Source organism: Nyctereutes procyonoides, unplaced genomic scaffold (assembly GCF_905146905.1).
Source record: "Nyctereutes procyonoides isolate TBG_1078 unplaced genomic scaffold, NYPRO_anot_genome, whole genome shotgun sequence".
Lineage (NCBI taxonomy): Eukaryota > Metazoa > Chordata > Mammalia > Carnivora > Canidae > Nyctereutes > Nyctereutes procyonoides.
In genome coordinates this window covers 21,122,952-21,150,562 of record NW_026575041.1, presented here as the reverse complement: position 1 = coordinate 21,150,562, position 27,611 = coordinate 21,122,952, and the positions used below count along the sequence as shown (strand labels likewise).

Sequence of the window (27,611 nt, the reverse complement as noted above, 5' to 3'; positions counted from 1 at the left end):
TAGGTGCCAAGAGCTGAGTATGCAGATGCTAAGGCAGGAATCCCAAACTGAATCACTCATGGGGAGAGAAAACAGTTTCCAAAATACCCAGAGAAAAGTCTTCAGATGCACATTCTGTGCCTTCATGCAGTCTAACGTCAGCAGCAAGAGGCAGCTAAGCACAGGATCTGACAACTACATCTCTGCCTGAAAGGCCAGCAAAACTGTTTGGAAGTCCTTGAAAAGGGGCTATATCTCCTTGGCCTCAAACCCAGCCCTAGTCTATCCCCAACCACCAGTCCTACGTCTAGCCAGTAGTGGGGAAGCAAAAAATAGAAATAGCAATTATGTAAAAACCAAAATTTTTTTAAAAAGGCAAAATGGACCCAATGGATGAAGATTCTATCTACTGAGTTCTATCTTTGCTCAAACCACTTGGTTTGAGACGAGGCAACCAAAAAGTGCCTGGGCTCGCTGGAAGACAAGTAAAATGTTATGGGTTAATCATTCTGCGTGTTGGAGACTGCCAAGATCCTACAGCAGGTAGCTTCCAGCTTTCAAGGAATTTATACATGTCTACTCTTTTCACAACTGGGGAATTTTTTTTTCCCTCCAAGAGGGATACTGTCTAGCTCTATCTTCTATGCTACATCCAGCAAGTATTGAGTGGTGGCTTTCAAAGTGCTACCAAATGACTCAGCTTGGTGTGGGAAGGGTTGGGCATCCAACGTTGGTGTTTTCACACAATCTCCATTGCAAAGTTATGGCTAAGTACTTTTATTTTGTTATTTTTTAAGATTTTGAAGTTATGTTTTTATTTTTATTTTACTGAGGAAATCTGAAGCAGATCTTTAGGTATTTTTAAAGCAGAGAAGGAGCTGCACACGTGTACTCCCTCACCTTCAGGAACTCGTGCACAGAAGTTGCCACCTCTCGGGCCTAGGGCAGCAACCCACAACCCGCAACCCACAAAGGAGAAAAGAACAATCTTGTTCTTCGAGTGCCCCTGCCCCAGGTGTCTGGACTTCCCAAGACTACTGGACACACTGTGAACCCGAAGCCAGGCTACAGCTACACGGGAGTCTGGGGTGGGGAGCATGCAGATGGGGCCGGACGTGCCTCGGAGGTCTCTGTTGAAATCATGAAGCCTCCGGATCTCGCCTTCCAGTTTGTTTCTCATTGCCTTGTCCAGTGATTCTCGCTTGGTAGTGGACTTGACCAGGCTCTCATAGGCTTCTGAAATTCTCTGAAGTTCTTTTTCAAACTGAAAGAAAGAAGTGACGTGAAAGTGAGATTCCTGGCATGCTCCAGTATTGCATTTGTTAGCTGGCCTCTCTGATACTCCGGGTGTGAAGGCCATGTTGCATGTCTACACATCACACAGTCGATTCCACACCCCTTCTGCCCGCTAAGGGCCACATCAGGATCCTATAAACAGCAGGTTCTCAAGTTTGGCTGGACTACCTGATGCTACTGGTAGAAGTCTCTCAGTACAAGGACCAGGGAGGGGTGAATTTAAACCTAACTTCAACCTCCTGTATTTTGTATGGCAATTTATAACTAGTATTATTCTTCTCACTTTAGGAAAGGGGAAAATATTAATGTACAGAACAATGAAAAGACCACAAGCAGAACCCGCATTTCCAGACTCCAAGTGCACTGCTTTTCCAGGGACCTCCCCCCCCCTACCCCCCAAGGAATGTAAAACCCATACGAGAAGAGGCATCAGTACACAGCATTTTTAGCCCTTTGTCTATGAACTTATCTACATAAGGACTAAGGACTTGTATCTAATTACATACAAACGCATCACAGAAAACCTCTTTATATGAACGAATTGAAAGATATGGAGTGAAAATCGTTCTTTTTTCGTTTTTCACTAAGTCAAGAGCTGTATGCCTTTAATCTCTGGCAGATTTAAATCTACAAGTAGCTGTAATTGTTCTAGCAGGAGTCTCCTATAGTAGTGCATTTTTTGAAGTAGACATCAACAACTCTCATTTTACTCTTGCATCGCATAAATGTAGGAGAGAGGAGCATGGAACCTCCATGTGCTGCTGCTCTGAGTTGGACCAGAGGCCAGGTGGGGAGGGCTGAAGCACTAACACCCCTCACTGGACACCGAGACCTGCACTGTGTTTTCACTTGGTCCACAGGAGAGCCATGCCACCAGGAGCCAGGCTCCCTCACTGCCTGAACCCCAACTGCTCAGATCAGAAAGTCCCTGCTGAGATCCCTAGAAATAATACACATCCTGATACAGCAGGTATCTACAGCACGTTTTCTATGTGCCTGGGTGCCAATGATACAGAAACAAGTAAGATCATTTCTGGTCTTGGGGAGCTCACGGTCTAGCACTGGCCTCTACCCAGGCACACGTGCTTCTCCAAAGCAACATGGTCAGGGCTGTGGCAGTTCTGTATGCTCTCACAGCCTCGAGATAAAGTCACTTTGCAGGGGTAAGAAGAGGTTTCTTTAAAAAAAAAAAAAAGATTTCAGGGGATGCCTGGGTGGCTCAGTGATTAAGCATCTGCCTTTGGTTCAGGTCATGATCCCAGGGTCCTGGGATGGAGTCCTATATCAGGCTCTCTGCAGGGAGCCTGCTTCTCCCTCTGCCTATGTCTCTGCCTCTCTCATGAATAAATAAAATCTTTAAAAAAAAAAAGAGAGAGAGAGACTTCAGAGAAAATGTCACTTAAAATAAGCCTTGAAGGATGAACAGGACTTTGCCAAGCAGGAAAGGCCAAAGAGTGCCATCGCCAGAAAAAAGGGCAGGAGCCACGGCACAAGGCCATGAAAGAAAGTGTGTGTCTCTGGTGTTAGAGGTAGTCCAGGGACGAGAGCGGGACATTAGGAAGCACCTCGGCCCAAAGGAAGGACTTCAGGGGCCTGGGAGGTAGATTATGGAGGGTGGAGGGTTATAAGCAGCTGGGCAGCAGGACCCTGTCTGAGGTTTTAAAGAGATACCAATGAAGGAAGAGGTTGAGAGGAAGCCAGAGGAAATGAGCCCAGGTGAGAAGCTCACATGAATAGCTCGATGACATGCAACAAGGGCAGGAACCAGCACAACTGAAAGAACAAACTGTAAAGATGCTGATGAGTCAACAGACCTTCGAGAGTGCTCGGGATGGTAAAGGAGAAGGATGAACACACACACACACACAAGCATTTGGCGCTTAGAAGACTAAGTGATGAGACAGCCCAAACAGGTGACAAGAAGCTTTCACAGAGCCAGGAAACCAGGCTGGGTTTGGAGGCACCCTGTCTGAGGTGCCTGCAGAGCCGCTGGCAAGCATTTCTGGGGAGCAGGATTCCACCAGAAGTGGGAGAGGGTTGTGTCACTGTGTTGCTGTGTCCAGATGACAGCTGAAGTTAGAAAGTGGAGACCACTTAGGGAGATGAGCAAAAGATGAGAGAGAGCCCAGGATGGAGCAAGTGGGGGGAGGTGTTGGGGAGGGAATGGGGGGATGGAGGGAGGGGGTGGAATATCCACACTGCTCAGCAGGTGCAACAGAGGAGCCAATGAGCGAGATGGAAAGCCGGCAGTGCCATAAACTTAAGGAGAGAGGATGGGGTCAGTGCCCCAGAGGTTACAATGGAACCAGGAAGACACATCTGGGAAGAGGCCAGTGAGGAGGCTGGATATCATGGGGACTTCCACAGAGTGGCCACCAACTACTATGGGATCTTCCCAAAGGTCTCCTCATACCAGAGCTGGTTCTTTCATGGGACCCTTCCTTTCAACAGGCCTTTCTGTTTCTTCCAAAGATACCATGAATTATTGGTAACGGGGCAGCAGAGAGAACATGTCCTGACTCCTGTTCATAGCCCTTCCCACAAATTATGTTCCTTCCTTTTAATTTTTGTTTTCCAAAGAGATAGCTCCAAAATGTACCACCATTTCTATGTTAATTTCACCTAAAAAAGATGGCTGTTGTTTTCAGACAGATGGGCATGCCTCAGGGATGGACAGTTCCCTTCGGGGGCCAAAGGGTGTCACCTTGTGCTAGGGAAGCCAGCAAGACCCTGAGGCGTCCCCCAGGAGGCTGATGCTCCTGCTTCCCATCCAGGACAACCAGGAAGCCTTCCCTCAACTCCACAGGACACAGGAACTTTCCTGGAGTTGATTTCGTTCACCTGCCCGGAATTCTGTTGTGCATGTGACTGTCACATCTCCCATCTGTCAACCCCTTGAGTGTAGAAACATCCCTTAGGGCCTACAACGGTGCCCTGTCCCTGAAAAACACAGATCAATGAATGAATCTTCAAACGTAGGACTCTTAAAGACAGACTCAGGCACTAATAAACTACACCTGATCGTGCATTCGCTACCTTCCGAAGAATTTCCCTTTGCACGCTAAGGAAATTGTAGGAGCCCTACAGTGGCATGGTTTACTCTTCCAAAACTCAAAGCATCAGGACCCGGGATATGCTTGTAGCTGCCCAGTAAGGCCAAGGGTCTCAGTTCAGGACAAGGTACTTCCTGTGGGAAGTGCCAGCTGTCATGATGGAGACATTACTCCCCTTTGGTGTGGTTAGGGAGGACAGAGCTATGGCCAAGGTAGGAAGTTCAAGGGGGTGCAGATTTTGATTGAGCAGAAGGGAGACTTTCCTAACTATGTTTTCTGGAAGTATGCCCAGTAGGGAGCTTCTCTCCTCTGGGCATTCAGGAAAAAGATGAATGATCTCCCTTCAAGGACATGAAGCGAGGATCCCTAAGGGGTGGGAAACTGGCAGAGAATTTTAAGAATGTTCAGTCTAAAGCTCTATGATTTGACTGTACACTCCTTCAGAACAGGAACCACATATCTTCATGTCCGGAACATGTGAACCCCCCTGATGTTCGTTAGAGATGAGGGGAAGGCTGGACAGGCTGGCTTTTATATAACCCACCCACCCTCAAGCCTCCCAGGCCAGTTCAGAGTCCCAGTACAACCCAGTGAAGATAGCCCTGGGTTTGCCTCCATGGCACCCACCTACCTTCTAGCCAATGTCAGGAGGCTTTCAGGCCAAATGGCATAGGCCACGGAATCCCACAGGGAAGCACTCCCTTGTTCCAGAAACAGAACTAGGAGCAGAGTGGGAAGCCTGGAAAAACCTGAGCCATTCCAAGCTCTAGATACTGATATCTTCCCTGGGCCCCTTCAAGCGCACAGCCCAGAGACCTGCAGGACAAAGACCGGCCACAGATGGCCCCATCAGAGCCACCGCTGCTGCACTGACCACAGACCAGGGTCCTGATGCAAGCAAGCCCAGGGAACCATCAATACTGGCTCCATCCCTTCAAATGCCCATGTGTGCCTTGATGGCTTCTGAGACCGACCCTCCCAACAGCCCACAGTCCAGTCCCACTAATTAGGTTTAGCTATTAATTAGGCTTCAGGGAAACTGGGAGGAAAGAGGAGCAAATAAGTGACCAAAAGGAAAACCTACAAATAGCTTCTCTTTCTGGGGGTCCTCAGCTGTCATTCCAATACCAACAGCGATAATCACCACCTTGCACCTCTCTGGAAACAGGGTCTTCCTCTCTAGGCCGCGCTCTGGCATGCTCACACTCTCAGTTTAGTCATGCCTTCCTGCTCTGTTCCTGGCTAGGGCCTGTCGTTATAAATTCATCTATTTCTGGCTTTGCCCTTACAAGAATCTCCACGAAGGCTCCCAACACCGTAAGGATCTGAGACTGGATGTTATTGCTGGCACTCGGTGGCCACATCCTCTGGCACTGTACGTGTCTCCAGCTGAAGCAGGGTCATCCTCACCGAGAAGTGAGGTCACCATCTCATCCGATGGTCCCCGCCCCAGACTTGCTGACAGATGAGCCAAGCCGTGCAGCCCATATGCCGGGAAGACCTGGGGCAAGGCCCACCTCAGGGACAAGCCACAAAATGTTAAGTCACAGACTCCATGCAGCCCTTGGGTCTCTTGCTCCTAAGTTGTTAACAAACAGCCAGGGAACTACTAATTAATACAGCAGTCTCCAGCAAAACCTGGGTGTTCAAACTAACAAGTCCAGTTTGATATATGACTGGTTAATGGTGTGATGATTATAGAACCATTTATAATATTCAAGGGACAGAAGGAGTTTTGAGTTCCAGAAGGGAAATAACTTTTGATTTTTTCCTCTTTCAATCATCAAAATCCTTTTGGCCACAATGTTTAAGAATTATCCCCTGAGCAGGGAAGCTGAGTCCCTGGGAGATTTGATTTTGTTTTTCAAAACAGACATGTGCACCGAAATCGAGAGGGAGACGTTTTAACAGGTCAGTGAAAAGTACATGTTAATAAAGAAGTCCAGGAAGAAAAACAAGACCTCCCAATTTCTGCACCTTCCACATAACTATTCAAAGACAGCCAGGGAAAGACCCAGAACCAAACTGCGCTCAGGTGGGTCTGCATAAGACAGGTCTGCCACAGGGCTCGTTAGGGAGAAAAAAGGTCTACTTATTTCCCAGGAGGGACTGGGAAAGTTCCCTCTCAAAGTTCCCAAAGTTCAGATGGCGCCTAGAAGGAAGCTGCCCTGGGAGGTATACGAGGCAGGCTTGGGCCTGAGCAGTGACTTACAGCCAAGGCCACGAGACAGTGTGCTGGTTTCCCAGCTGCTGGGGTACGACTAGGGTGGGAGTGAGGCCACAAACTTTGGGCAGCCCATTTGTTTCTGGCTTTCATTTCTTTTTTTCCCTCCAGGGAAGGCATCCAGAGCTCTCTAAGCCAAGTCTGGTCTTGACTCCAGAGAGCTGCAGACCTTTTCGGTGGAAGCTCTGCACGAACGTGCTAGGGCAGATTCTGTCTGTGAACATTTGTACCATCAAACCCACTGCTTCCAGCCATGCAGTGCCAGGCAATCAGAGGCCCTGACCACTCCGAAATGCTGACCAGCAAAAAGACCACACCTTAACCTAAGAGGTGAACAGTCCACTGGCCAGCTAGCCGGGAGCATTAACTCTCACTTGGGACCAAATGGCAATGCTCCTGTAGTCAGGCAGCATTTCTATTCCTACCTTTTCTCTTTATAAAAGCCCCTGATTGTCCAGGACAGAGCCAGGTACTTAGACTCTTATAAGACCACTCCTATCACACAGGCCTCCTGGCTTCCAGAAAGGAAACTCTAGTGCCCTGTGGCTCTGCTGCCCCAAAATACCCTATATTGTCTTTGCCCCCTTCACTCTTCTGTTCTCCCAGAGGAATTTCAGAGGCTGACGCATGGGTCATCATGAAATCACTGCCTACGCCAGTTCATCTTGCTGGAGGCTTTCCTACATGGCTCTCAGCATAAAGCCCTGTGAACGAAGGCCGCCACACACCCTGGTGTCCCCATGACACCAACATGGGCTGGAATTGCATGGCATCTCCCTACCTGACAAATGCCAAACAGAAGGATGGATGGTGGGCAGTAATTGGGACCCTGCTCTTGGTCTTGAGGCCATGCTGCTTCCTGCAGAGACCAGCTAATGAAACCAACACAGCAATCATTGAGGTTCCTGGATGTCAAAACAAACCTGTCTCTCCCAACTCACTCCTCTGTGTTCCCTTCAGTGCCCCCTCTTCCAACCGTCCACCTGGGGAAATACTACTTACCTGTGGGTCTCAGGCCCAAGGCCACACCCCTACCATACCTCCTGCAAGTGCCTAACATTCTACTGCAGGTAGGAGCTTGGATGACTTGCCCACTTTGGGACTATAAGTTCTTCTAAGGCAGGCCCTGTATCCTATTTCTTTATCTCCCTAAAGCTCTGCACAGCGCCTGGCATCAAAAGGGGCTGCTGCTGGCCACTGCGTCAGTGCATCCACCGCCCCATAAACAGGTAAAAAAATTCTGTCCCGTCCAGAGAACCATCTCCCTCTCCTGCCTCCTACGAAGGTCACATACCTTGTGGAGCTTGTCAGCATTGTCGTAGTAACCCTGAAGTTCCTGGTGAAGCACCCGGTTTTCCTCAGTGAGGATCTCCACCATCTGCTGGGCTCGCTCCACGATGGCAAAGGCATCAGGACCAAGCTGCTGGCTGGGTGAGGCGGCCGGAGGAGGCTGCGGAGCAGCCAGGGTCATGGGAAGCGGCAGTGGCAAGGACACGGAGTGCAGTGGCCCGCTGACAGGGGGGTTCTGGGAAGACATCGGGCTGTGCTGCTGTACTGTCGACGGGAACGGGAGCTGGCAGGGACGGCTGCAAGGGAAGTGGAGACTGGGCATGAGACCCCGGGAAGACAGTGGGAGGAGAAAGTCCCAATGAGACATGGACTAGCGACAGGCCCCTGCTTCCACGGGTCATCAGTGCCCTGTACTGGCAGGTTCGGGCCCTCACCCACAGACAGATAACGTGATCGCCCTCTGGATCAGCACCGTTTTGGTGGCCAGGCCCTGCTCTCACGAAGCTCACGTTCTTGGGGACAGAAACAGGCAAGTCATCATGCAAAGCCAGGTCACTGCAGAGTAATGGGACAGGAGGGACTGAGTGGCTAGTTCATACTGAGAGGTCAGGGGAAGAGACGCAGGTGCCTGAGCTGAAGTCTGAATGGCAGACTGGATAGAATTAGTGGCCAAGGGGAGGAAGATAGCATTCCAGGTAGGGGAATTAGCAGGTGTATGGGGCCTAAGTCAGGACTTAGCCAAGCACCAAGCACGAGAGAGAGAGAGAGAGAGAGAGAGAGAGAGAGAGCCGATATGAAGCAGCATCAGCAAAAGTGGTACAAGGTAAGACCAGGGCAATGGGCAAGGGCCTTTGTAAGCCAAGGTCAACCCTGTGCTTAGGGTGCAGCCTATGGCCTATGGGGGAGCTGGCCAATGAGTGGTGTGGGGATGGGACGCACAGTGGCTAGAATGGACGAAGGGCGCCCCGCAGGGAGGCCAAGGTGTGGCCTAGGGGAGAACCCAGGGAGTCTCACGGGGCAGTAGCAGGAGGGAAAGCAGGGAGGATTTCCGGATACATCTGGATATATCACGGACAGGGAGAGAGGTGAGGAAAATTTAAAAATCACTCCTAGATTTGGGACTTTACACCAATGGATGGACGAGGGTTACCTTCCGATGAAATGGACAAGTCTTAGGGAAGAGACAAGTCTTTTGTTTTGATTTGCCGGGCTGAGAGGTCTGGGGCTCTTAGCCATATTATAAAGAAGGTTCAAAGCCCAGGCACTAGCTCCTCAATCTGAAACCGTGAGCTGCCATCTCTGGCTCTGTCCCAGTTGTCCCCTCATCGCTATTCTGTTACCTGTTCCGTAAGAATCGTCGTATTTTCTCTCGCCTAAGCCAAGGGGTCCCACCACCACTTCTGCAGGTGGAAGCAGCAATGATGATCTAGGTGGCTAGTTCTTCAACCTCAGCTGCCTGTCTTCTGCAGACTCAGGAAAATTCATTTTCTTAGTGACCTCCTTGACCTTTTAGGTCTCTCAGTCTGGGAACTGGACTGTGAAGAATTATCAGCATCCCTAAACTACCCACATTCTGCATCACAGGGTGGAGTCCTCTGGAGATCCAGCTCCTGCTTCCAATTCTTGACACTTATGTCTCCTCTCGTGATTCGTGGCCAGCTGTAGCCAAAGCTCTCAGAGTTCCCCCCCACACACACACACTTTCCCCAAGAGGCTGACCTGGCCTTCTATTTTCCTTCTAAATAGATTTGCAGGAATGTTTTTGGACCCTGTCAGCCTCTATATTGCTCATTTTGTAAGCATCTCTTGTAGCCAGGATTCCTCCTGGCAGCTAAATGTTGCATCGCACTCTAGAAGAAAATTTGGCGAGGGTCACTTTAGCCCTCCCTAAGTGGATATGCAGACATTCATAAAGATGACCTCAGAAGAAATCCAGCAGATCCTAACAACATGACCTACCAAAGGCCTTGCTTTGGTAACAAAGACCAGAGCTCTCAACCTCACTCAGAAGGTATTTCCCAACTAGATTTCCTTAAGCCTCCAATCAGGAAGCCCCTTCCATTTCCTGTTGGATCTAAGTTCCCCAAGGCAAGGTGGAGAACCACGGAGCTCAATTTGATCCTTGAATCCTTAAGTGACCTCCATCTTCCAGGCATCCTCAGATTTCAGGAAAGAATGCTGTCAGTGGGGAGATGTGAACCACCCCTCCTCCTTCCCACTCTGTACTATATATAACTATCCATCTATCTCTTTAGAAATAAAATGTTTCTGCATTTTGATAAATTTGTGCCCCTTCTGTGCTGACAGGTGTATGTGAATATGTGTTGTCCTGTGTGTATGACGTCCAACTCCATGGCAAGTGTGAAATGCTCCATAAGGCCCAGTTTTCACTCCAGATTACAAGAACTCTTATCAAGTATGGATTTCCCCAAACCCCAAATCTGTTATTGAAGAAGTGTACCCCTACAGGCTGGCTAAATCCTATGGTGTATTTTTCATGGAAAGAGGTTGCCTTGGCAAGAAGCCAAACACCACATGTTACACGGCCTTGATTCAAAGGCAGATGCCTGTTCCCAGCCTCAAGTACCCCCTTCACACTTTGTCCAAGGCAAGGGACAAATGTGGCATGTCTCCTTGGAGCCAAGGTGGGCAAAGATGAGGCTGAAGCACGGGCCTTCCCTTTGAGCCAGGCAACTGTGGGCTGGGGCATCTATCTTTTAACATTTCTTAAACTCTGGGATTTGGGACTCACTTATGGTCAATGGTGGGTTTATCTTCTCATCCTTTTCTGATCTAGAACAAAAAAGAAGTGTTTCCTGAAAGCCAGTTTAAGCCATCCACGATGGTGACTAGATGGTGATGAGTGGCAATGCAGGAAAACAGGTGTTTGCCAGGATTAGAGGGCAGAAAAGAACTTACTTTTTCAAAATGGGAACTCTTCTACTAAAGAGAACACTGACCTCATAAATAACTCAGTTACACATTCAATAAATCCCACAACACAGTGGCTGATGCGCAGGCAGGACAGCAAACTTCTATTCCTTGGCTCCACTACTCAGCCAATGGCTTGGTGAAATCAAAGATCTGGACCAGGTGGATTTAAGCTTAGTGTAAATGAGGGGGAGAGAAGAGTGTTGGGACAGGACAGGACAATTGCCCATGAGATCATACGAGGAACAACCCATCCTCAGATTCCAATGATACTGCTATTGATCGGTCATGTCCCTACCAATGGGGACACAGAGAAAAGGGAAAAAGATGGAATAGGAGCCAATATGTATTGCAAAACACCTGCGTGTAGAATTCTATGCTATCATTATCTACTTGTGAGCCTACTGCCCCTGTAGTTTGTGAAGTCACAGAGCTAGCTTATTTGATACCATGTGTCTTGGTTTCCTGGGACTATGTACTACTTAGCTCAATGCTACAGGACTTGAGGGGTCAACAATATGGATAAAGCCCAACATAAAGCAAGAACTGGACAAATGTGAGCTATAATCACCATTACTACTATCCTCTGAATCCCACAGCCCCTAAAAAAAAAGAAAAAAAAAAAAAAAAGCCTAGCACTGAGTGTTGCGTGCACAAGAATTCCAATAAATGCTAACACTTATGGCAGCAACTCATTTTAACCTTTATAATTGCCTTTTAAAATAGGTCTCATTGTCAGCCCATTTAGGAGAGAAAAACAACGCACAGGATGGTAACTTTACAAAACGTCATAGAAATAACAGGATCGTTAAAGGAGATCCACACCCGGTCTTTCTGATTCAAGAGTCCACTCAGTTCACTATTTCCCTAGCCTGGTGAGAGCAGGGAGGGAAGGCAGCCACCCTTTGGTCCTTCACTCCTAGGTTCCTGAGGCCCAGTCTGAGCAACCACAGCCCAGGAAGGAGTCCAGGATTATACCCTAACACAAAAGCGTCACACCTTCAGCAGGCTCAAGCAGCCTCAGGGGAAGCGTGAAGGCTGAAAATCAGTCTTTGAGTTGTTCTTGTGGATTATTCCGTACAGTCCACATTATTATCTTTCATAAGCTAGTGTCCTGTCTGCAGAGCATTCAACTAACACTTATTGTGGGTCTATGCTATCTGTCAGGCACCACATATCATCACCTGACTTAACGCTCACAAAACCTGAGGCAGGTACCACCAACAGATCCTGCTCCTTTCTCAAGGAACTCAATAAGCCTTGAAATACTGCAGAAAGTGACCTTTTCCATGTGCCACCCAACTGACCAGTAAGTGACCAGTTACTTAAATATGTCTGAGCAAAGCTAAGCCCACCGTGATGTATTTAAAAATAAAAACAAAAAACAACAACAAAAAACCCCAGCAGTTAAAGAGTCACATCTAAGAGACAAAATGGGGGTCATGTGGGGAAGTCTTACAGACCGGCCCTCCATCGTCAATGACTTGGATCATGCTGCAAAGAGCCTGACCCCAGAATTGGCATCCATTTCTTTTTGTTGTTGTTGTTGTTTTGTTTGTTTGGTTGGTTTTTTTGGTATCCATTTCTTTTTGCCAAACTTAAAATCAGCTGAAATCACAATCCTGACAACCTACCACCACTGGCCTATATCACATTTCTTGTTCCCTGAATTTTGATTTAAATGTAATATTATTTGATTTTTTTACATGTGTCTTTTCTCTCAAATTTTTATCATGCATGTTTTTTAAGGATAGAAAATTATGACTTATACTAGGTTGGTACCCAATACATTTGTGTCAGTTGATTTGGCCCCTAAGCCCAAGACCAAGTAGGGAAACCACCTATGCTTGATGTGCTTTCAAACAATGGCTAAACTGTCAACATTGTATTATTAAAGAAGAGATCTAGGGGGTTTAGGTTGGTTCTGGATCATTGGTTCTAGTTAGAATCTCAAATCATGATGTTGCCAATAAAATAACATAGCTCCATGTCACTGTCCCTCTTTTTTAAAGGTCTTATTTATTTCTTTGAGAGAGGGAAAGAGAGGGAGAGAGAGAGTGCACAGGAGCATGAGCAAGGGGAGGGGGCAGAGGGAGAAACAGACTCTCCGCTGAGCAGGGAGCCCAATGTGGGGCTCATCCCAGGACCCTGACATCATGACCTGAGCCAAAATCAAGAGTGAAATGTTTAACCAACTGAGCCACCCAGATGCCTCATCATTGCCCTTCTTAATGTATTTGGGGTCACAAATGAAGCTTAAGACAGAAGTAACAATGTTATTTGGATTGGGGAAACAGGGTCATTGATGACCTCTAATCAACAGTCCACTTGCTCCTCTGTGCACACCACAAGCCTTCATACACTAGCTCATTTATAAATGAATGAATTTATATGAATTTACATGACATCTGTACGTAAATGTGCCACATTAGCATTTTATATCCACTGGGTCAATGATTTCTCACAAACTTGGGCATTCATTGCTCTCATGCCATATACTACCCCATTTTTAAAGTATACAAACTTTAGGATTCACAAAGCTGAGATCTTAGTCTTTACAAAGAAAAAAAAAAGGCTTTGAAACTAGGTGGTTTAGAACCCATCATGCCAAGTCTACCTCCCATGTTAGTACAGGAGGGCCCTGTTCCTTAGTATGATGGCTCTTTTTTCCACTTTTGCTTTTTTTCTAACCATGGATTCATGGGCGAGTTTTTAACTTCACCTTTAAGTGATGATGATAACATCTACCTCACAGGATTGTTTCAAGAATTAAATGAGATAAGGAATATAAAGTATCCCACATAGTGTCTATCTTTAGGGAAGTTCTTGATACTTGTTAGTCTGTTGTTAGCACACACTGCTGATGGGTGTTAGGAGAAAGACAAGAAGTGCCACCCCTGAGTGTTCCTTCCTCTTCAAACACCATGTGATGAGAATCACAGTTCCTAATACTCAAACTCAATAAGGAATCCCACACTCCAGCACCACAGAATCTCTGACTTTTGAAGAGCTTTCTTGTAATGCAATGCAGAATAAGTGCAGTTTCAAGGTGATGTCTGGACATGTCAGGGCCCTCTCTCTAGGACACAAAGTCTTACCTTCTTTGAGATCTGTGCAGTCTCAAAGAGTAGCCACATTTGCTGAACACCTGAAATGTGGCTAGTCCAAACTAAAATGTGCAGGAAGTGCAGAATATACATCAAAATCTGAATACTTAGTGCAAAAAATGTAAAATACCTCATTAATAGTTTTTTTTTAAGATTTTATTTATTTATTCATGAGAATACACAGAGAGGAGAGAGAGAGAGAGAGAGGCAGAGAGGCAGAGACACAGGCAGAGGGACCAGCAGGCTCCATGCAGGGAGCCTGACGTGGGACTCGATCCCAAGTCTCCAGGATCACGCCCTGGGCTGAAGGCCGGCGTTCAACCGCTGAGCCACCGGGGCTGCCCTCATTAATAGTTTTTATGTTGATTACTTGTTGAAATAATGGTATTAGCTAACTAAAACATGCTTTTAGAAACATATTTTTATATTACATTTTAGAGGGTTAAGTAAACTATGTTTTAAAATTAATTTCACTTGTTTTCTTTTAAAAGACTTTAAAAATGTGGCTGCTAGAACCTTTTTAAGTACATATGTGGCTCATAACTATACTTCTGTTGGGCAGCACTGCTGTAGATCACACCACACGTACACCAAAAAACCTCACTTGGGAGATAATTCCAGAATTCTGTAACCATCAGAGCAATTCATACAAACAGACCAGTGATCTGTTCCCTCTCTGCTATCCCTATATCCTCAAGCGTCAAGGGTGATCAGCAAGTATGTTCAACATATGAAACTATCTGTTCATCTACAATTAGGCCATCATGCTAACATTAAATATATTTGGCTTGTGTGATTAACAATTAAAAAAATTTTAAATGTGGCAGGAAAATAAACATCAATGGGTAAATAGAGGATGTGATCAAGAACTTCAAAAGAGAAAATGCACCAGCTAAATACATTTTCCAAAGCAAACTTATTAACAGAGATATAAAATCAAAACAACTTCTTTCAGTTTATTGACATTAGCAATTCGGTTCAGTAAGTTTTCACTGAGTCCCAAGAAAGGACTTTTAAAAAATCATATCTCTCTATATATAAGGACTTCACCTAGTATGCATGAAACACAATGCACAGAAAAGTGACTAGAAGAAAATATAACAAAAAGTCAGAGAGGCTAATGCTAGGTGGGGATTGTGGATTTTTCTTCCTTGTCCTGTTTTTCTTTATATGATTTCCACAATGAACACATCTGGCTACTTTTTAAAAAAATCCATTATCTAAGATTAGATACATGTACATTGTGGAAAATTAGAAACTAAAGACAAGCCAAAAAAAACATCTGCATTACTATTTTGATAATCAGAGGAAGTAAACAAAATGAGATAAAATAATTTAAAAACAAGATGAAATAATAAAGGGCTTCTTGGCCCATGGTGAAGAGGTTCAAGGGTTAAGACCTGTCCTTCAGCAAAAATACCTCCTATTTCCACAGTTTTCCCACTTAGAGTATTTTCTGATCTTCTGACCCTCCAAGAAACGCAAAGAACAGAGTACCTAACCCAGGTTATCTCTAGATAATGGGACTGCTGATAATTTCTACTTTCCTTCTTTTTCTTTTTTTTTTTTGCGGGAAGAAAAATCAGTATTAGGAACAATCAGCTGTAACAAGTTGCAGATAAGGAAAGGACTCAGAGAACTTACACAATTTACTACAAAATGGAAGAGCCAGAACTCATAACCCCTCAAATCTTCTCCCAAACCCATATCCCTGCCCAGACCCCGGTGGTTGTGCAGACACCAGTAATAATCATAAATGTCCAAAAGAAGACTCAAATCTTGTGTAAACTAAGATCAGATTTATTTCTATGCAGGATGAATAGAGAGACAAGCCTCTTGTTTGAAGAGGTCACTCATTTAATTCATTATAGCTGCAACTGTGTTAGGTTTCCTGAGACAGTAACCTGAATTTGATCCTGGCTTCTAAAATTCCCATACTACAGAGCTGTTTCTCAGAATAAGCAGCATTTTACTTGGCTCACTCAGCCATGATCCAGCTTAAAAACTGTAGAAACTCCTGAGCTCTAATGCCGGTATTCCAAACACATGTTTAGCTGGTGTAATTTAAATAGAGCTCCATAGCCTCGTTTTTGTTAAGGGCAACACACAGTTTTTAATCCAACAACCTTGGGTTTGGCTTACCTTTTGTCCTACACAGCAATTCATTTTCATAACTGTATAAATCACCACTTTGGAAACACGCTTACTCTGACAATTCTTCCTGTTCCAGGCATTTCCAATTTGAAGATGGGCCCATTAGGCATTCTTTCTTGTAATATGATGCATTCCAAACCTGAAGCCCACCAAGTAAGCCCTGCTCTCCAACACACATCTTTGGGCTCATTCATGTTTTAAACTGCACTCTGGTTGCACAGTTGGATCGATATGAGTTTCTTGAAGAGAGTTGTTGTCTCTCTTTAATTTGTCACATGCACTCCTTGACTGGATCCCCTTTTATTCCCTTCCTCTTTGCTGTACCCTCATTTGGCATGTTCCCAGATAATGTCATCTATCCTAAAGAAAACCAACCCTGGAGATTTCTCTGGGGAAAAACACACAGTGCATTTTTAAAGAAAAATATGATCAGGACACCTGGGTGGCTCAGTGGTTGAGCATCTGCCTTTAGCTCAGATGGTGATCCTGGGGTTCCGGGATTGAGTCCCGCATTGAGCTCTTCACAGGGAGCCTGCCTCTCTCTCTCCCTACATCTCTGCCTCTCTCTGTGTTTCTCATGAATAAATAAATAAATAATCTTAGAAAAGAAAGAAAAAAAAGAGAAAAGAAAAAAAGAAAAGAAAAGAGAAGAGAAGAGAAGAAAAGAAAGAAAAGAAAAGAAAAGAAAAGAAAAGAAAAGAAAAGAAAAGAAAAGAAAAGAAAGAAAAGAAAAGAAAAGAAAAGAAAAGAAAAGAAAAGAAAAGAAAAGAAAAGATGAGTGATTTAGGACATTAGTTACACCACACATTTTCCCCCTGCCCTGCTGGGAAGGAGGGTGGTGGAGATGCATGGCCCAAGGGGAGAAATGAACAAGTTTCTCCATGCAAGGCAGTCCACACCACCTCCTGCTTGACATCACCTTGTAAGATGTTTTTATCAGTCCCATATAGAGGGCTGGGTCAAACACCATCCTTCCATGCCTTTATAAAGTATCTGTTTACACATTAAAAATCAAATTAATACATTCATAGAGGAATAAAATATTAATAAACAGTTACCCCTCTTGTCTCTGCTCCTGGAAAATTCAAAAATCTAACTCCCTATGCTTACGTCTAAAGTCTGAGAGCTTACCACAAACATCATGGATCCCCATATCATATAGGAAGGACAGTGACAGTACAACAACCACAATTCTCACCTTGCCCTCCTTTCTATCCATTACCACTTTCGGGTTGAGGATAAAAGAAGCTGGAGCAGGAACAAAACCAGGGCCTTCATCCAGGGGTGGGTCATGTTCCCTGGAGGCTCCCACTGGCCACATTGGCAGGGCCTTGGTCTCCCCATCTCCACCAGCCTCCCCATCTCCCCCATGACAAGGGCCAAGGTGGTGCAAGTCTACAAGGCTTTGTCTGATAGCCTCTCCGTGGGGTTTCTCACCTAAGGAGACTAAAGTGCTTTGCAATAAACTACCACACATCTCCATCCTTAGCAGGTCAGGGCTGGTGAATTAATAAGCTATAGTGAGTCAGTAAGGAAGGCAAGAACTCCAAGTTCTTCCCCTTTATACCATAAGCTCTATGCTCTGTCTTATCTTTTGGACCTTCCCATCTGTGTACAAAAAGCAGCGAAATCTGAACAATGTTAAGGGTTGGAGAAACCACTGAATACTCACCACATACTGAGCCCACTTTTGCATCACAAGGCCAGGAGATGACTCCGTGATGATCTCACTCAGGTGAGATCTCACTCAGCAGCCATTCCTTGGAGGCCAAGAGTCTATGATGTATTGATCCAACAGTCTGCAGCTTCCGACACCATCGCCATGAATGACAAACAGATAACACTTTAGGCAGAGGGAAATGTATCCATGAAATTAAAAGGAGCCCTGCTCATCTCCTGGGTCAAAGAAAACTTGAACATGACACATTGCTGAGTTCCAGATCCAACCCTTGGAGTCCAGACCACACTGGACATGTCTGAAGCAGGACTGGTGTGGATACAACTTTGTTGACTCTGTCAGCCCGAGCTGTACTGCTGGAGCCACGCTGGCTAGCCACGGCCAGGCTCACAAAGGGCCCTTGTAGCTCTGGGCCCAAGCCTCAAAGGCCTGTCTGTTACGTCTTCTGGACCATTTTGATGTGCCATGTCAATCCAGCTGCCAAGCCTGGCAATTGGCTCCAATCCCTCATACATTTCTTCTTCTTTGGACGTCATAACTGAGACAAAGGACACTTTCCACAGGTAACTGGGTGGGTCTCCTCCTGATGCTTCCCTCCCCGCCCTACCCTGTCTCCCACCTCGTATCACACCTATAGCCAGATGATAAAAAGCAAAAGGATCCACTTAATGCATCGCTATAAAGCCAAAGAGAAAAAGTAGACTTCCTTTGGGGATGTCGCCCCCTTCTCTCAAGCTCTACAGGCTGAGTCAAATGTTCAGGAAAAGATGTGAAATACCACAAACCCTACTCTGATAAGATTCTGCGATAAACATCATAGGTGACTGTAAACAAGTGTCTTGAGTCAATGTGGCACCAATACCAGAGATGGAAAGACATTCTTGTCCCTCTTCAAACCTGATCATTTTGAAGTTTAAATGTCTCTTGTGACTTAATGAACTAGAAAAGGTAAGAAGCAAGAGCCCCGTGGGCCCCATATAGTGGGTTAGACTATGCCGCCTTTAGGAAGAATGAGTTCTGCAGCCTCTCAGAGGTCTAAAAGGTGCTCTACTGCTTCCAAGCTGGCATTCCCTGCCTCATATGCAGGGAAATGTGTCAGCAGCTGGGAAGTAAAGGGCAGGTCAGCCAGCACACACACACACACACTCTCTCTCTCTCTCTCTCTCTCTCTCTCTCTCTGCCAAGGCCCAATCACTCCCTTTTCAAAAGATGTACAGCCAAGGTATGCCCTGCACACAGTGGCTGGGGTCACACAGGGAAAACTCATCTCATCTGATTTAGAAACAGACAAATAAGGTCCTTTGTGAGAATGAAGACATAGTTACCTGCCTTCTCATGCTCCACACTCTCACCAAGAAGCTCGGCAACATCTCAATGCTGGTAGCTCCCAAAATGTACCTTCAGACCCAATTTCTCTCTTGAGAGCCTGATTTCCAACTGCTGTATTATTCTTCAACTTCTGTGTCTAATCAGTCACTAAATCCCGTCAATTCTCCTTCTCTGCCTCTCACAGCATATGATGACACTCCCCTAGACCTCCAGCCTCCAGCATAGGGCATCCTCACCAATTCTTAGCTGGACTACTGAAACTGTCCCTGAAGGTCTTCATGGCCTCCAGTCCTGTTTCCTCCGATTCATCCTTCACTGCCACCAAAGTCAGCCTAATAAACATCAACAGAGACTCTCCTTGAAAACACTGGCTTTCACAATTGCCTATGGCTAAGTTCCAAACTCCACAGTAGGACTCTCAAAGACCCTCACTGGCTGGTCTCAGCTCCCCGTTCTAGCCCATCTCTACCACTGCTGGCTGCACCCTAACCTGCCAGTGGTACCATGGCACATCCCAGACCAAACCAGCAGCATCCCCTCTGCACAGCACATCCTGCTACCCCATCTCTTCGCACACCTTCCCCACTGCTCTTCCTGGTCCTTTGAGACCCAACTTGGATGTCACTTCCTCTGTGGGGCTGTCCCCAGTGCCTCCAGTTGTGAGTCATACTATCTCTCGGGTTCTGAGGACTCTGAGTCCTGTCTTCAAAGAGCCCACTACATAGCAGTGACGGGCTTGGGTGCTGGTTCTCCCAGGACAGTGCCGTAAGGTCCTTGAGGGCAGAAGCCTTCTTCTTTTTTTTTTTTCCCCTAAGATTTTATTTATTTATTCATGAGAGACACACAGAGAGGCAGAGACGCAGGCAGAGGGAGAAGCAAGCTCCTTCTGGGGAGCCCAGTGTGGGACTTGATCCCAGGATCCCAGGATCACGACCTGAGCCGAAGGCAGACGCTCAACTGCTGAGCCACCCAGGTGCCCTTATTTATCTCTGAACCTGGTATAAGACTGCACAGAGTGGACACGCAGTAAGTGTTGCTGAACCCACCCATCGTCGGAAGAGGGATTAGGATTAGGGCAACAGAGGGGAGAGATTTTGAGGGTCAGGACACTTGAGCCTTAGCTCCAGCAGCCTCCGAGTTATGGACTGTGGAAATGTAGAGTCTCTCTGCGCTTTAGTGTCTCAACTGTTCAGTACAGAGGTGTGACTATATGATTTCTATGGCCCCTTTAACCTCTCTCTTCTAGCATGCAGACTACACTTTCCTTTCAAATCTACAATGAAGAAAGGCTCCATAAAACCCCACGGTAATAATATGCTCCAGGAGTTTGGACGCTCTCCACAGAGCCAGCCAGGAAAATTGCTGCTTTGCCTGGCCACTAGGCAGGGCTCCCAAGGATTGCCAACATCCGAGGCTCCTCCCCTCAACTCAGAAATTCCCAACTGCCTTCTCTTACATTTGAAGAAAACCCTCAATTGATCTCTGATCTCTTTTACTCTATGTATCTGGGCCACGAAGTAACTTATTAAATATCACATGTAAAAAAAAAAAAACCACCCTATGGCAAAAACCTTACGTGCCTTGAAAACAAGTGCTAAGAACATAACCACTGAATTTCGCAAAGCCAGGTTAAACCGTGGGCTTGACAGATAATCACCTGGTTACTCCATACTCGGGGGGTGGTTGGTACCGCAGGACGGCCACTTCGGTCCTCGCGGGCTGAGGAGCAGGGTAAGGCTTGACCATCTCGTGGAGCATCCCAGGGTGCTGGTCACTGTAGAAGAGTCCGTGCTCCTGGGTCTTGCTGACGGGGGACATGATCTGCTTTGTCTTGTAGGGGTACTCAGGCGGAGGACCCCGGGGGTCCAGCACTTTGCCTGCAGGCTGGGCTGGGGAGGGGCCCCCGCCTGCCTTGAACCCCTTCCCATTCCCTGAGCCAGGGAGGTGTTGCTTGGCACCATTCCTCTCCAGGGACAGCTGCATGATCCTCTCACTGAGGGAGCGGACATGGCCCTGCTTGAGTTCTTTCAGCGCCTCGTCCTTGTGTGCCTGTCCACTGTTGGCACGGTTCACCGTGGGCCTCCCCTCGGTCCGGGCCTTCTGACTGCTGCCCCCGGCCATGTAGTAACCGTGGCCAACGGCCCCAGGCTGTTGCTGCTGCTGCTGCTGCTGCTGTCCCCGGAAGAACTGGGACTGTGCCTTGGCCTCCTCATAAGTGGGCAGCTCCTCACTGTTCTGCTGAGGCTGCGCAGACCGCCCCTGCTTCTCCATCACCGTATTGTCCACCTGGTGCTCCTGACCCTGCGGCTCCTGGCGTGCCGACTGGTAGACCATTGGTGGGTCTTCTTGAGTGAGGTTCTCCGTGGAAGAAAAGCTGTTTGCGGGGTGGGCGGGTCCGGCGCTCCCTGTGGCCTGGTGCTGAATGGCCAGCAGGTTCATGTTCTCGGTTGGGGTGCCATACCGCAGTTGTTCCTGGATCAGCCGCTGTAACACTGTCCCAGCTGCTGCATCCTCGGAACCTCTCATTTCCACCTCTGAGGTCCTCAGGAGGCTTGGGGGCTGGAAGTGACACACGGGGTCCTCGACTAGGAGGCAAACAGAGGGAAGAGGTTATCAGGTTGCGCCACAGGGGTGCAGGTCTGGACCTACACCGACAGTAATTAGCAGGGTAGCTACAGGGTAGCTGTAATAAGCAGGGTAGCTTATTCTTTTTATATTTTTTAAAGATTATTTATTTAGCAAAAGAGAGAAAGAGAGCACAAGCAAGGGGAGGAGCTGAGGGAGATGGAGAAGCAGTCTCCAAACTGAGCAGGGAGCCCGATGTGGGGCTCTATCCCAGAACCCTGGTATCATGACCTGAGCCGAAGGCAGACGCTTAGCCAGCAGAGCCACCGGGGCGGCCACTACGGGAGCCTTTAAAGACAACATCTTAAATACACCACACCACCTCCGTTTACTCTGTAGGTTCTCAGGGAAGTGTTTCTCCCGTTCACAGCATCTCTACTGCTCTCCATTCCCTCACCTCCTGCTTCCTCCTGGACCTTGCTGTGTCTTTGACTCCCTTCCCTTCTTTAAACTCCCCACCAGCTCCTTCCCTTCTTCATGTAAACATGCCAAGTCTTCCTCATCTTTAAAAAAAAAAAAAGAGGAAGCAAAAAAACAAGATCAAACAAAAAGGAATCCCCTTTCTGTGAACCTACCCATGTACTTCTAACTGCCCCTGTGTGTCTGTCCTTCCCCTCTCTTCTGACTGTCCTCAGCAAGCAGTCTATACTCCCTGTCTCCACTTTCCAAATGCCCCATTCACCACCCTCCCTAAAGCTCTGATTAGCAACCAAGCCCAATAAGAAGTTTCCATCTCCTGTATGACGCACGTCACCTCTCTGAAGCATCTGGCATGTTGATCACCTACTTCCTGAAATGCTCTCCTGATTTAGCATCCAAGTCTCCCACCCCCACACTCCACCCTGTTTGGGCTCCTACCTCCCTCTGCACTTCTTTTCTTTCTCTCTTTTCTCCATCTGCCCCTTAAGTTCTGGTGTTTCCCCTAGCTCTGCCCTGAAAGCTCTCCCACCCTCAATTAATGGAACCTCCTGGGGCATCACACCAGCCACCGGTCTTCAATCACTGACTCCTGACCCACATCTACAACCACCAGCAGATAGCCTGCTGGTTCCCCACACTCACGATGTCTTCCTCACCCCCAACATTTATCCACCCACCAAATCCCATAGCCCTTCCTCATCTACTCCTCGCCAAGCCAGAAACCTGGCAGTTTTCCAAAGTTCCTTCTGTTCCCTTACTCCCAACATCCCATTTCAGCCCACCAACGCTACTCCTAAACGCCTCTCCCAACCCTCTTCATTCCCATCCCAATCTCCAAGTTTACTATTGATAACCACAACAGAACCACAAGCACCATTTTAAAAATGCACATGACATATCAGGTATTGTGTTAATTCTCTCCTTACGTGATTTCATTTATTCCATGTATAATCGTATGAGGCACAATCATATGAGACAAATGTCAATGTCCCCTATCTCACAGAAGAGGAGAAAGGTTCAGAGAAGGCAAATGACAGGGGTCGCAGAGGTAGGAAGAGCAGAAAAGCCAGTGCCAGGGTCTGACTCATTCTACAACATAATCTATGTTTATTCCACAACACTGCAAAGCTCTTGGTGTCTCATACCCAGACAATTCCAGCAGCCTCCTTATCTATTTTCTATTTTGCTAGTCTCGTTCCCACCTCCAAACCCACCCCTTAGACCTCAATCTATCTTCCACATTACTTTCAAAGATTATTCAAATAGGAACACCTAATTGCATCGCTCCTCTGCACAAAATTCCTCCATATTAATTACAAGATGAAATGGGCATTCTACCCTAAGATGTAGCAGGTACTGCGTCGCCTGGTCCAGCAACATTTCGGGCCATCACCACCACCTCCTTTCCCTGGCAACCCTTCAGTGCTTAAATCCAGCAATACCTAAGACCATAGAGCTCCCAGACATGCCAGTTCTCTCACCTCTAGGCCTTTGCTCACATTCTCCCTTTGCTGAGAAAGATGCCTCTCAGCTCATCTTTCTGGGAAATTCCTAGACTGCTTTCAGTGAAAGCTCCACAACTACCTCTGAGTATAGCCTGTCCTGCTGCAGCCCAGCAGGCCGGAGCCCTCCTTCTCCTAAGTCTCCACTCCATTTGTACATATCCTATTAGAGCAATTATGGCAGCAGATGGCAACAATTTATTTACACAAGACTCTATTTCTAAAAGGCAAGGATCACTTCAACTCATCTGGGCCTTCCTAGCACACAAGCCAGTGTCTGTATGTAATGGGGGATCCAACAGTTAACCAGTCAAAGAATTCCTACAAGAGTGCCATGAAATAAAAGACTTATCCATCTCAAAACAATGCTGGAAGTAGTGTATCGAGGAAATTAGCATGAGGACAGTAGAAATTCCAGCACTTACTACTGGCACGACCTCGAGCAAATCACCTATCTTTCTGAGCTCGAGCTCTTCATGGATAAATTGAGGAAACTGAACTGGGTCATAGCCAAGCAGCCCAGTTCTACAATTCCAAGCAACAATGGCTCTGTGTTTCTATACATACCTAGAACACATCATCTCCCCACTCAAACCACCTTTCTATCCCAAGGCTGCCTTTTTGTTCGTTTGTTTTGTATTTTCTGTACATGGCATCCTTATCATATGAGCCATCCAGATAGAAATTTCAGACAGACTTTTGATCCTTTGTCTCCTTTTCTCCCCACATTTGATCAACTGCCAAGCTAGTTTTTCTCAGTCCACAGTGAAATGAGAAAAAAAACAAAGTGATATGCCTACAAGATATATACATATATGTATATTGTACATACACACAGACACTTGTCATTAGGTCTATGCCTATCTTTTTTTGGCAAAGGCTATGAAGGGTTACATCCCTCTTACTCTTTTTGGTATTAAAATATGAGAAGGGGCACCTGGGTGGCTCAGTGGTTGGGCATGTGTCTTTGACTCAGGGCATGATCCTGGGGTCCTGGGATCAAGTCCCACATCTGGCTCCTGCAGGGAGCCTATTTCTCCCTCTGTCTGTGTTTCTGCCTCTCCTTCTGTGTCTCTCATGATTAAATAAATAAAATCTTTTAAAAAATAAAAATAAATAAAATAAAATATGAGTAGAAGTGACACTAAATGGTATTTTTAGTGTCTTGGCAATAGCACTGCAACCCTAACTTCCATGCCCTCAGCCACTTCCCAGATCTCAGCTCTCCCTCCCACTTGCCTAGAGGACCTGAATAGCCTCATAACACCTCCTGCCTCTGGTCTCCAGTCCACATGGCATTTATGATCTGTCCTCTTCTTCTAGAATTCAAGAACTGGATGGCAGAGTTGTATCTGCTATATTCACTTGCTGTATCTCCAGTGTCTAGAACACTACCCTGATACACAGAAGGCATTCAGAAAATAATTGTCCAGCCAAGTCAAGAACTTTTTAGACTGGCTCCTGAAGCTCAACTCTGATCATACCACTGCCTCTTTCCCCTGCACCCCAAATCATACCTCTGAGACTTCGGACAAGTTGTCTGGTTTCTCTGAACATCTCTCTCTGTAAAATGGGCAGATGTCATATCTATAACATGAGACTACATGTGCAGTAAATTGGAACTTATTCCCTACCTTCAAGAATGTATACTGTAATGAAGATATAAACCCAAAGCTCAACAACAAAAAATTTCAAACCCTAAAAACGGGTTATTGGAAGTCCATGTAAGATGAATTGCCAAAAAGCTGTAATGAGCAAAGAGGAACCCAAGGAAAGAGAGATAGATGTGGGCTGAAGTGGGCCACCCTCTTACTGTGCAAATCCTTCCTGCCACCCCATTACATCCAGGCATTTTGACAGGTGCTGGGGGTAGAAGGTAAAAAGAACAAAGTCCCTACCCTCAGGATAATTGCTCTGCAAGGCTTGGGACACAAGCACATTCAAAAAATAAAGATAAAAACATTGTGAAAAACCTGAATAAAAATTCAAATAAAAATATATTTCCAAAAGAGAATGATGGGGGGGGCAAAAAAATATAAGCAATAGAGTCTCATCAAGCATGAAAACTACTGATTTCTCTTTCATCAGCACATTTGCCAAGAACCAGGAGATCCTTCCCTACAGGGGTTTTAAAGATTCCCTCTCTTGGGATCCCTGGGTGGCGCAGCGGTTTAGCGCCTGTCTTTGGCCCAGGGCACGATCCTGGAGACCCAGGATCGAATCCCATGTCGGGCTCCCGGTGCATGGAGCCTGCTTCTCCCTCTGCCTATGTCTCTCTCTCTCTCTCTCTCTCTCTCTCTCTGTGACTATCATAAATAACTAAAAAAAAAAAAAAAAAAAAAATTAAAGATTCCCTCTCAGTTTTACCAATTTCAAAAGCCCTCAAAAATAGATAGGAAGTTTTCACAAAGGAGGCAGCTCCCTCCCTACTATAGTTTTGAATTTCTTCCGAACTTCTCAATTATTTGCAAAAAGAGATAAAAGTGAAAGCGGAGAAGGAAAAAAAGATTCTGGGAAAGAATACAAAAAAGTATTGAGGAATTAGAGAAAAATTAGGGAATAAGTGGCATAACTCTCAAGTTCCTTTTTTTTTTTTAATTTTTATTTATTTATGATAGAGAGAGAGACAGAGAGGCAGAGACACAGGCTGAGGGAGAAGCAGGCTCCATGCACTGGGAGCCGGACGTGGGATTCGATCCCGGGTCTCCATGATCATGCCCTGAGCCAAAGGCAGGCGCTAAACCGCTGCGCCACCCAGGGATCCCAACTCTCAAGTTCCTACATAAGAACTCTGTCTATTGAGAGAGTCACGTATCATTGTAAAATAGTCTATTGACACCATAGCACAAACATTAAAAATAAGGCACCTACCAATAAAGAGACAATTGATAATACAACTGGCTGATTTTTAAAACAAGGATAGAGAAAAAACTATGCAAAAAGGCTAAAAATCAGAAACATATGATCATCTTGTTTTTCCGACCCAAATGCCAGTAAAAGGACTTACCAACTTTTTCCCTGATGCTACTACCAGTTGCCTCCACCGTCAAAGCAGATGCTTCACGTCTCCCAGAATAGAGCTGAAAGTCTGGGAAAAAGTAGTTGGGGTCTTCTAGAATTGGGGTGGGACTACCAGGGCTGTAACACACAGGAGGAGGACCTGGGGAAGAAGCAAAGTGCATGTCAGTGCCAATAAAGTCCTCCTTTTCCTCCTTCCTGTGTGACTCATAAAAGCCCACGAGGCATTCTCCCACATTCAACTCAGAGCTGTCTTTTTGATTCATAAAATTCCAAAGTTACCATTCAGAATTATCACAAGTCCAGCCACCCCCCAAAATGACCCGAGAGGTCAAAATAACAACCTTTAAGACACACTGAGTGAAGTCATGATGCTTTCACACAACCCAGTACCAAGGGTGCCAACAGCAACACCAACAAAAATCAAGCCCTTGACCGAACACGACGCGTCCTCAAAATTCGGGATGGTCGAGGGGCAGAACAGAAAGGACGGGGGTGGGGAGGCCAGAGAAGGAAGGTAAAATGGGAAGAGCAGTTGTGTCACCACATACATAAAAGACACAGAAAGTGGCTGGCCCTATTGCCAGACCATGTGTGAGCAAGAGCCTTTCCTAGCCCAGGACAGAGCACTAAGCCCCATTCAAGGATTCTCGAGTCCCATGTGGCCGCATGAGCAAGGGTCATGGATTCTGGCTCTCTGCCGAGCACTGGCCTCTCAGCTCCAGTTTATCTGCTTCACACACAAACTGGAGTGTGCTTCCTGTTCTAATTAAACGTGACACAGTATTCAACCCTGCAGGCACTGAACATGAGTTACCACTACCATAACACTGATATGGACATACAACATCATGGGAACGCACCGCTGCACCCACCCAGGCTCTCTGGCACAGACTTCTCTGCTTAGGCAGCACATGTAAGGGTTTTGTTTGTTTGTTTGTTCGTCTGTTTTTGTTTGTTTTTGCAAAAGGAGCTTAGTTTACTCTAGAGGAAGAATCATGCTTT

At 46.4% G+C, this 27,611-nt stretch overlaps 1 protein-coding gene across 5 annotated transcripts in view; it reads right to left on the bottom strand.

Moving 5' to 3' along the window:
• AMOTL1 (angiomotin like 1) overlaps positions 1-27,611 on the bottom strand; it is a 147,657-nt gene that overhangs the window by 41,696 nt on the left and 78,350 nt on the right. For all 5 annotated transcript variants that reach the window (XM_055320824.1, XM_055320825.1, XM_055320828.1 and 2 more), the window contains 4 exons: positions 26,596-26,748; positions 20,699-21,626; positions 7,847-8,138; positions 1,099-1,243 (listed from right to left, as the gene is read on the bottom strand). In XM_055320824.1, the coding sequence (XP_055176799.1) occupies positions 1,099-1,243; positions 7,847-8,138; positions 20,699-21,626; positions 26,596-26,748 (1,518 nt within the window). The remainder of the gene's footprint in view (positions 1-1,098; positions 1,244-7,846; positions 8,139-20,698; positions 21,627-26,595; positions 26,749-27,611) is intronic.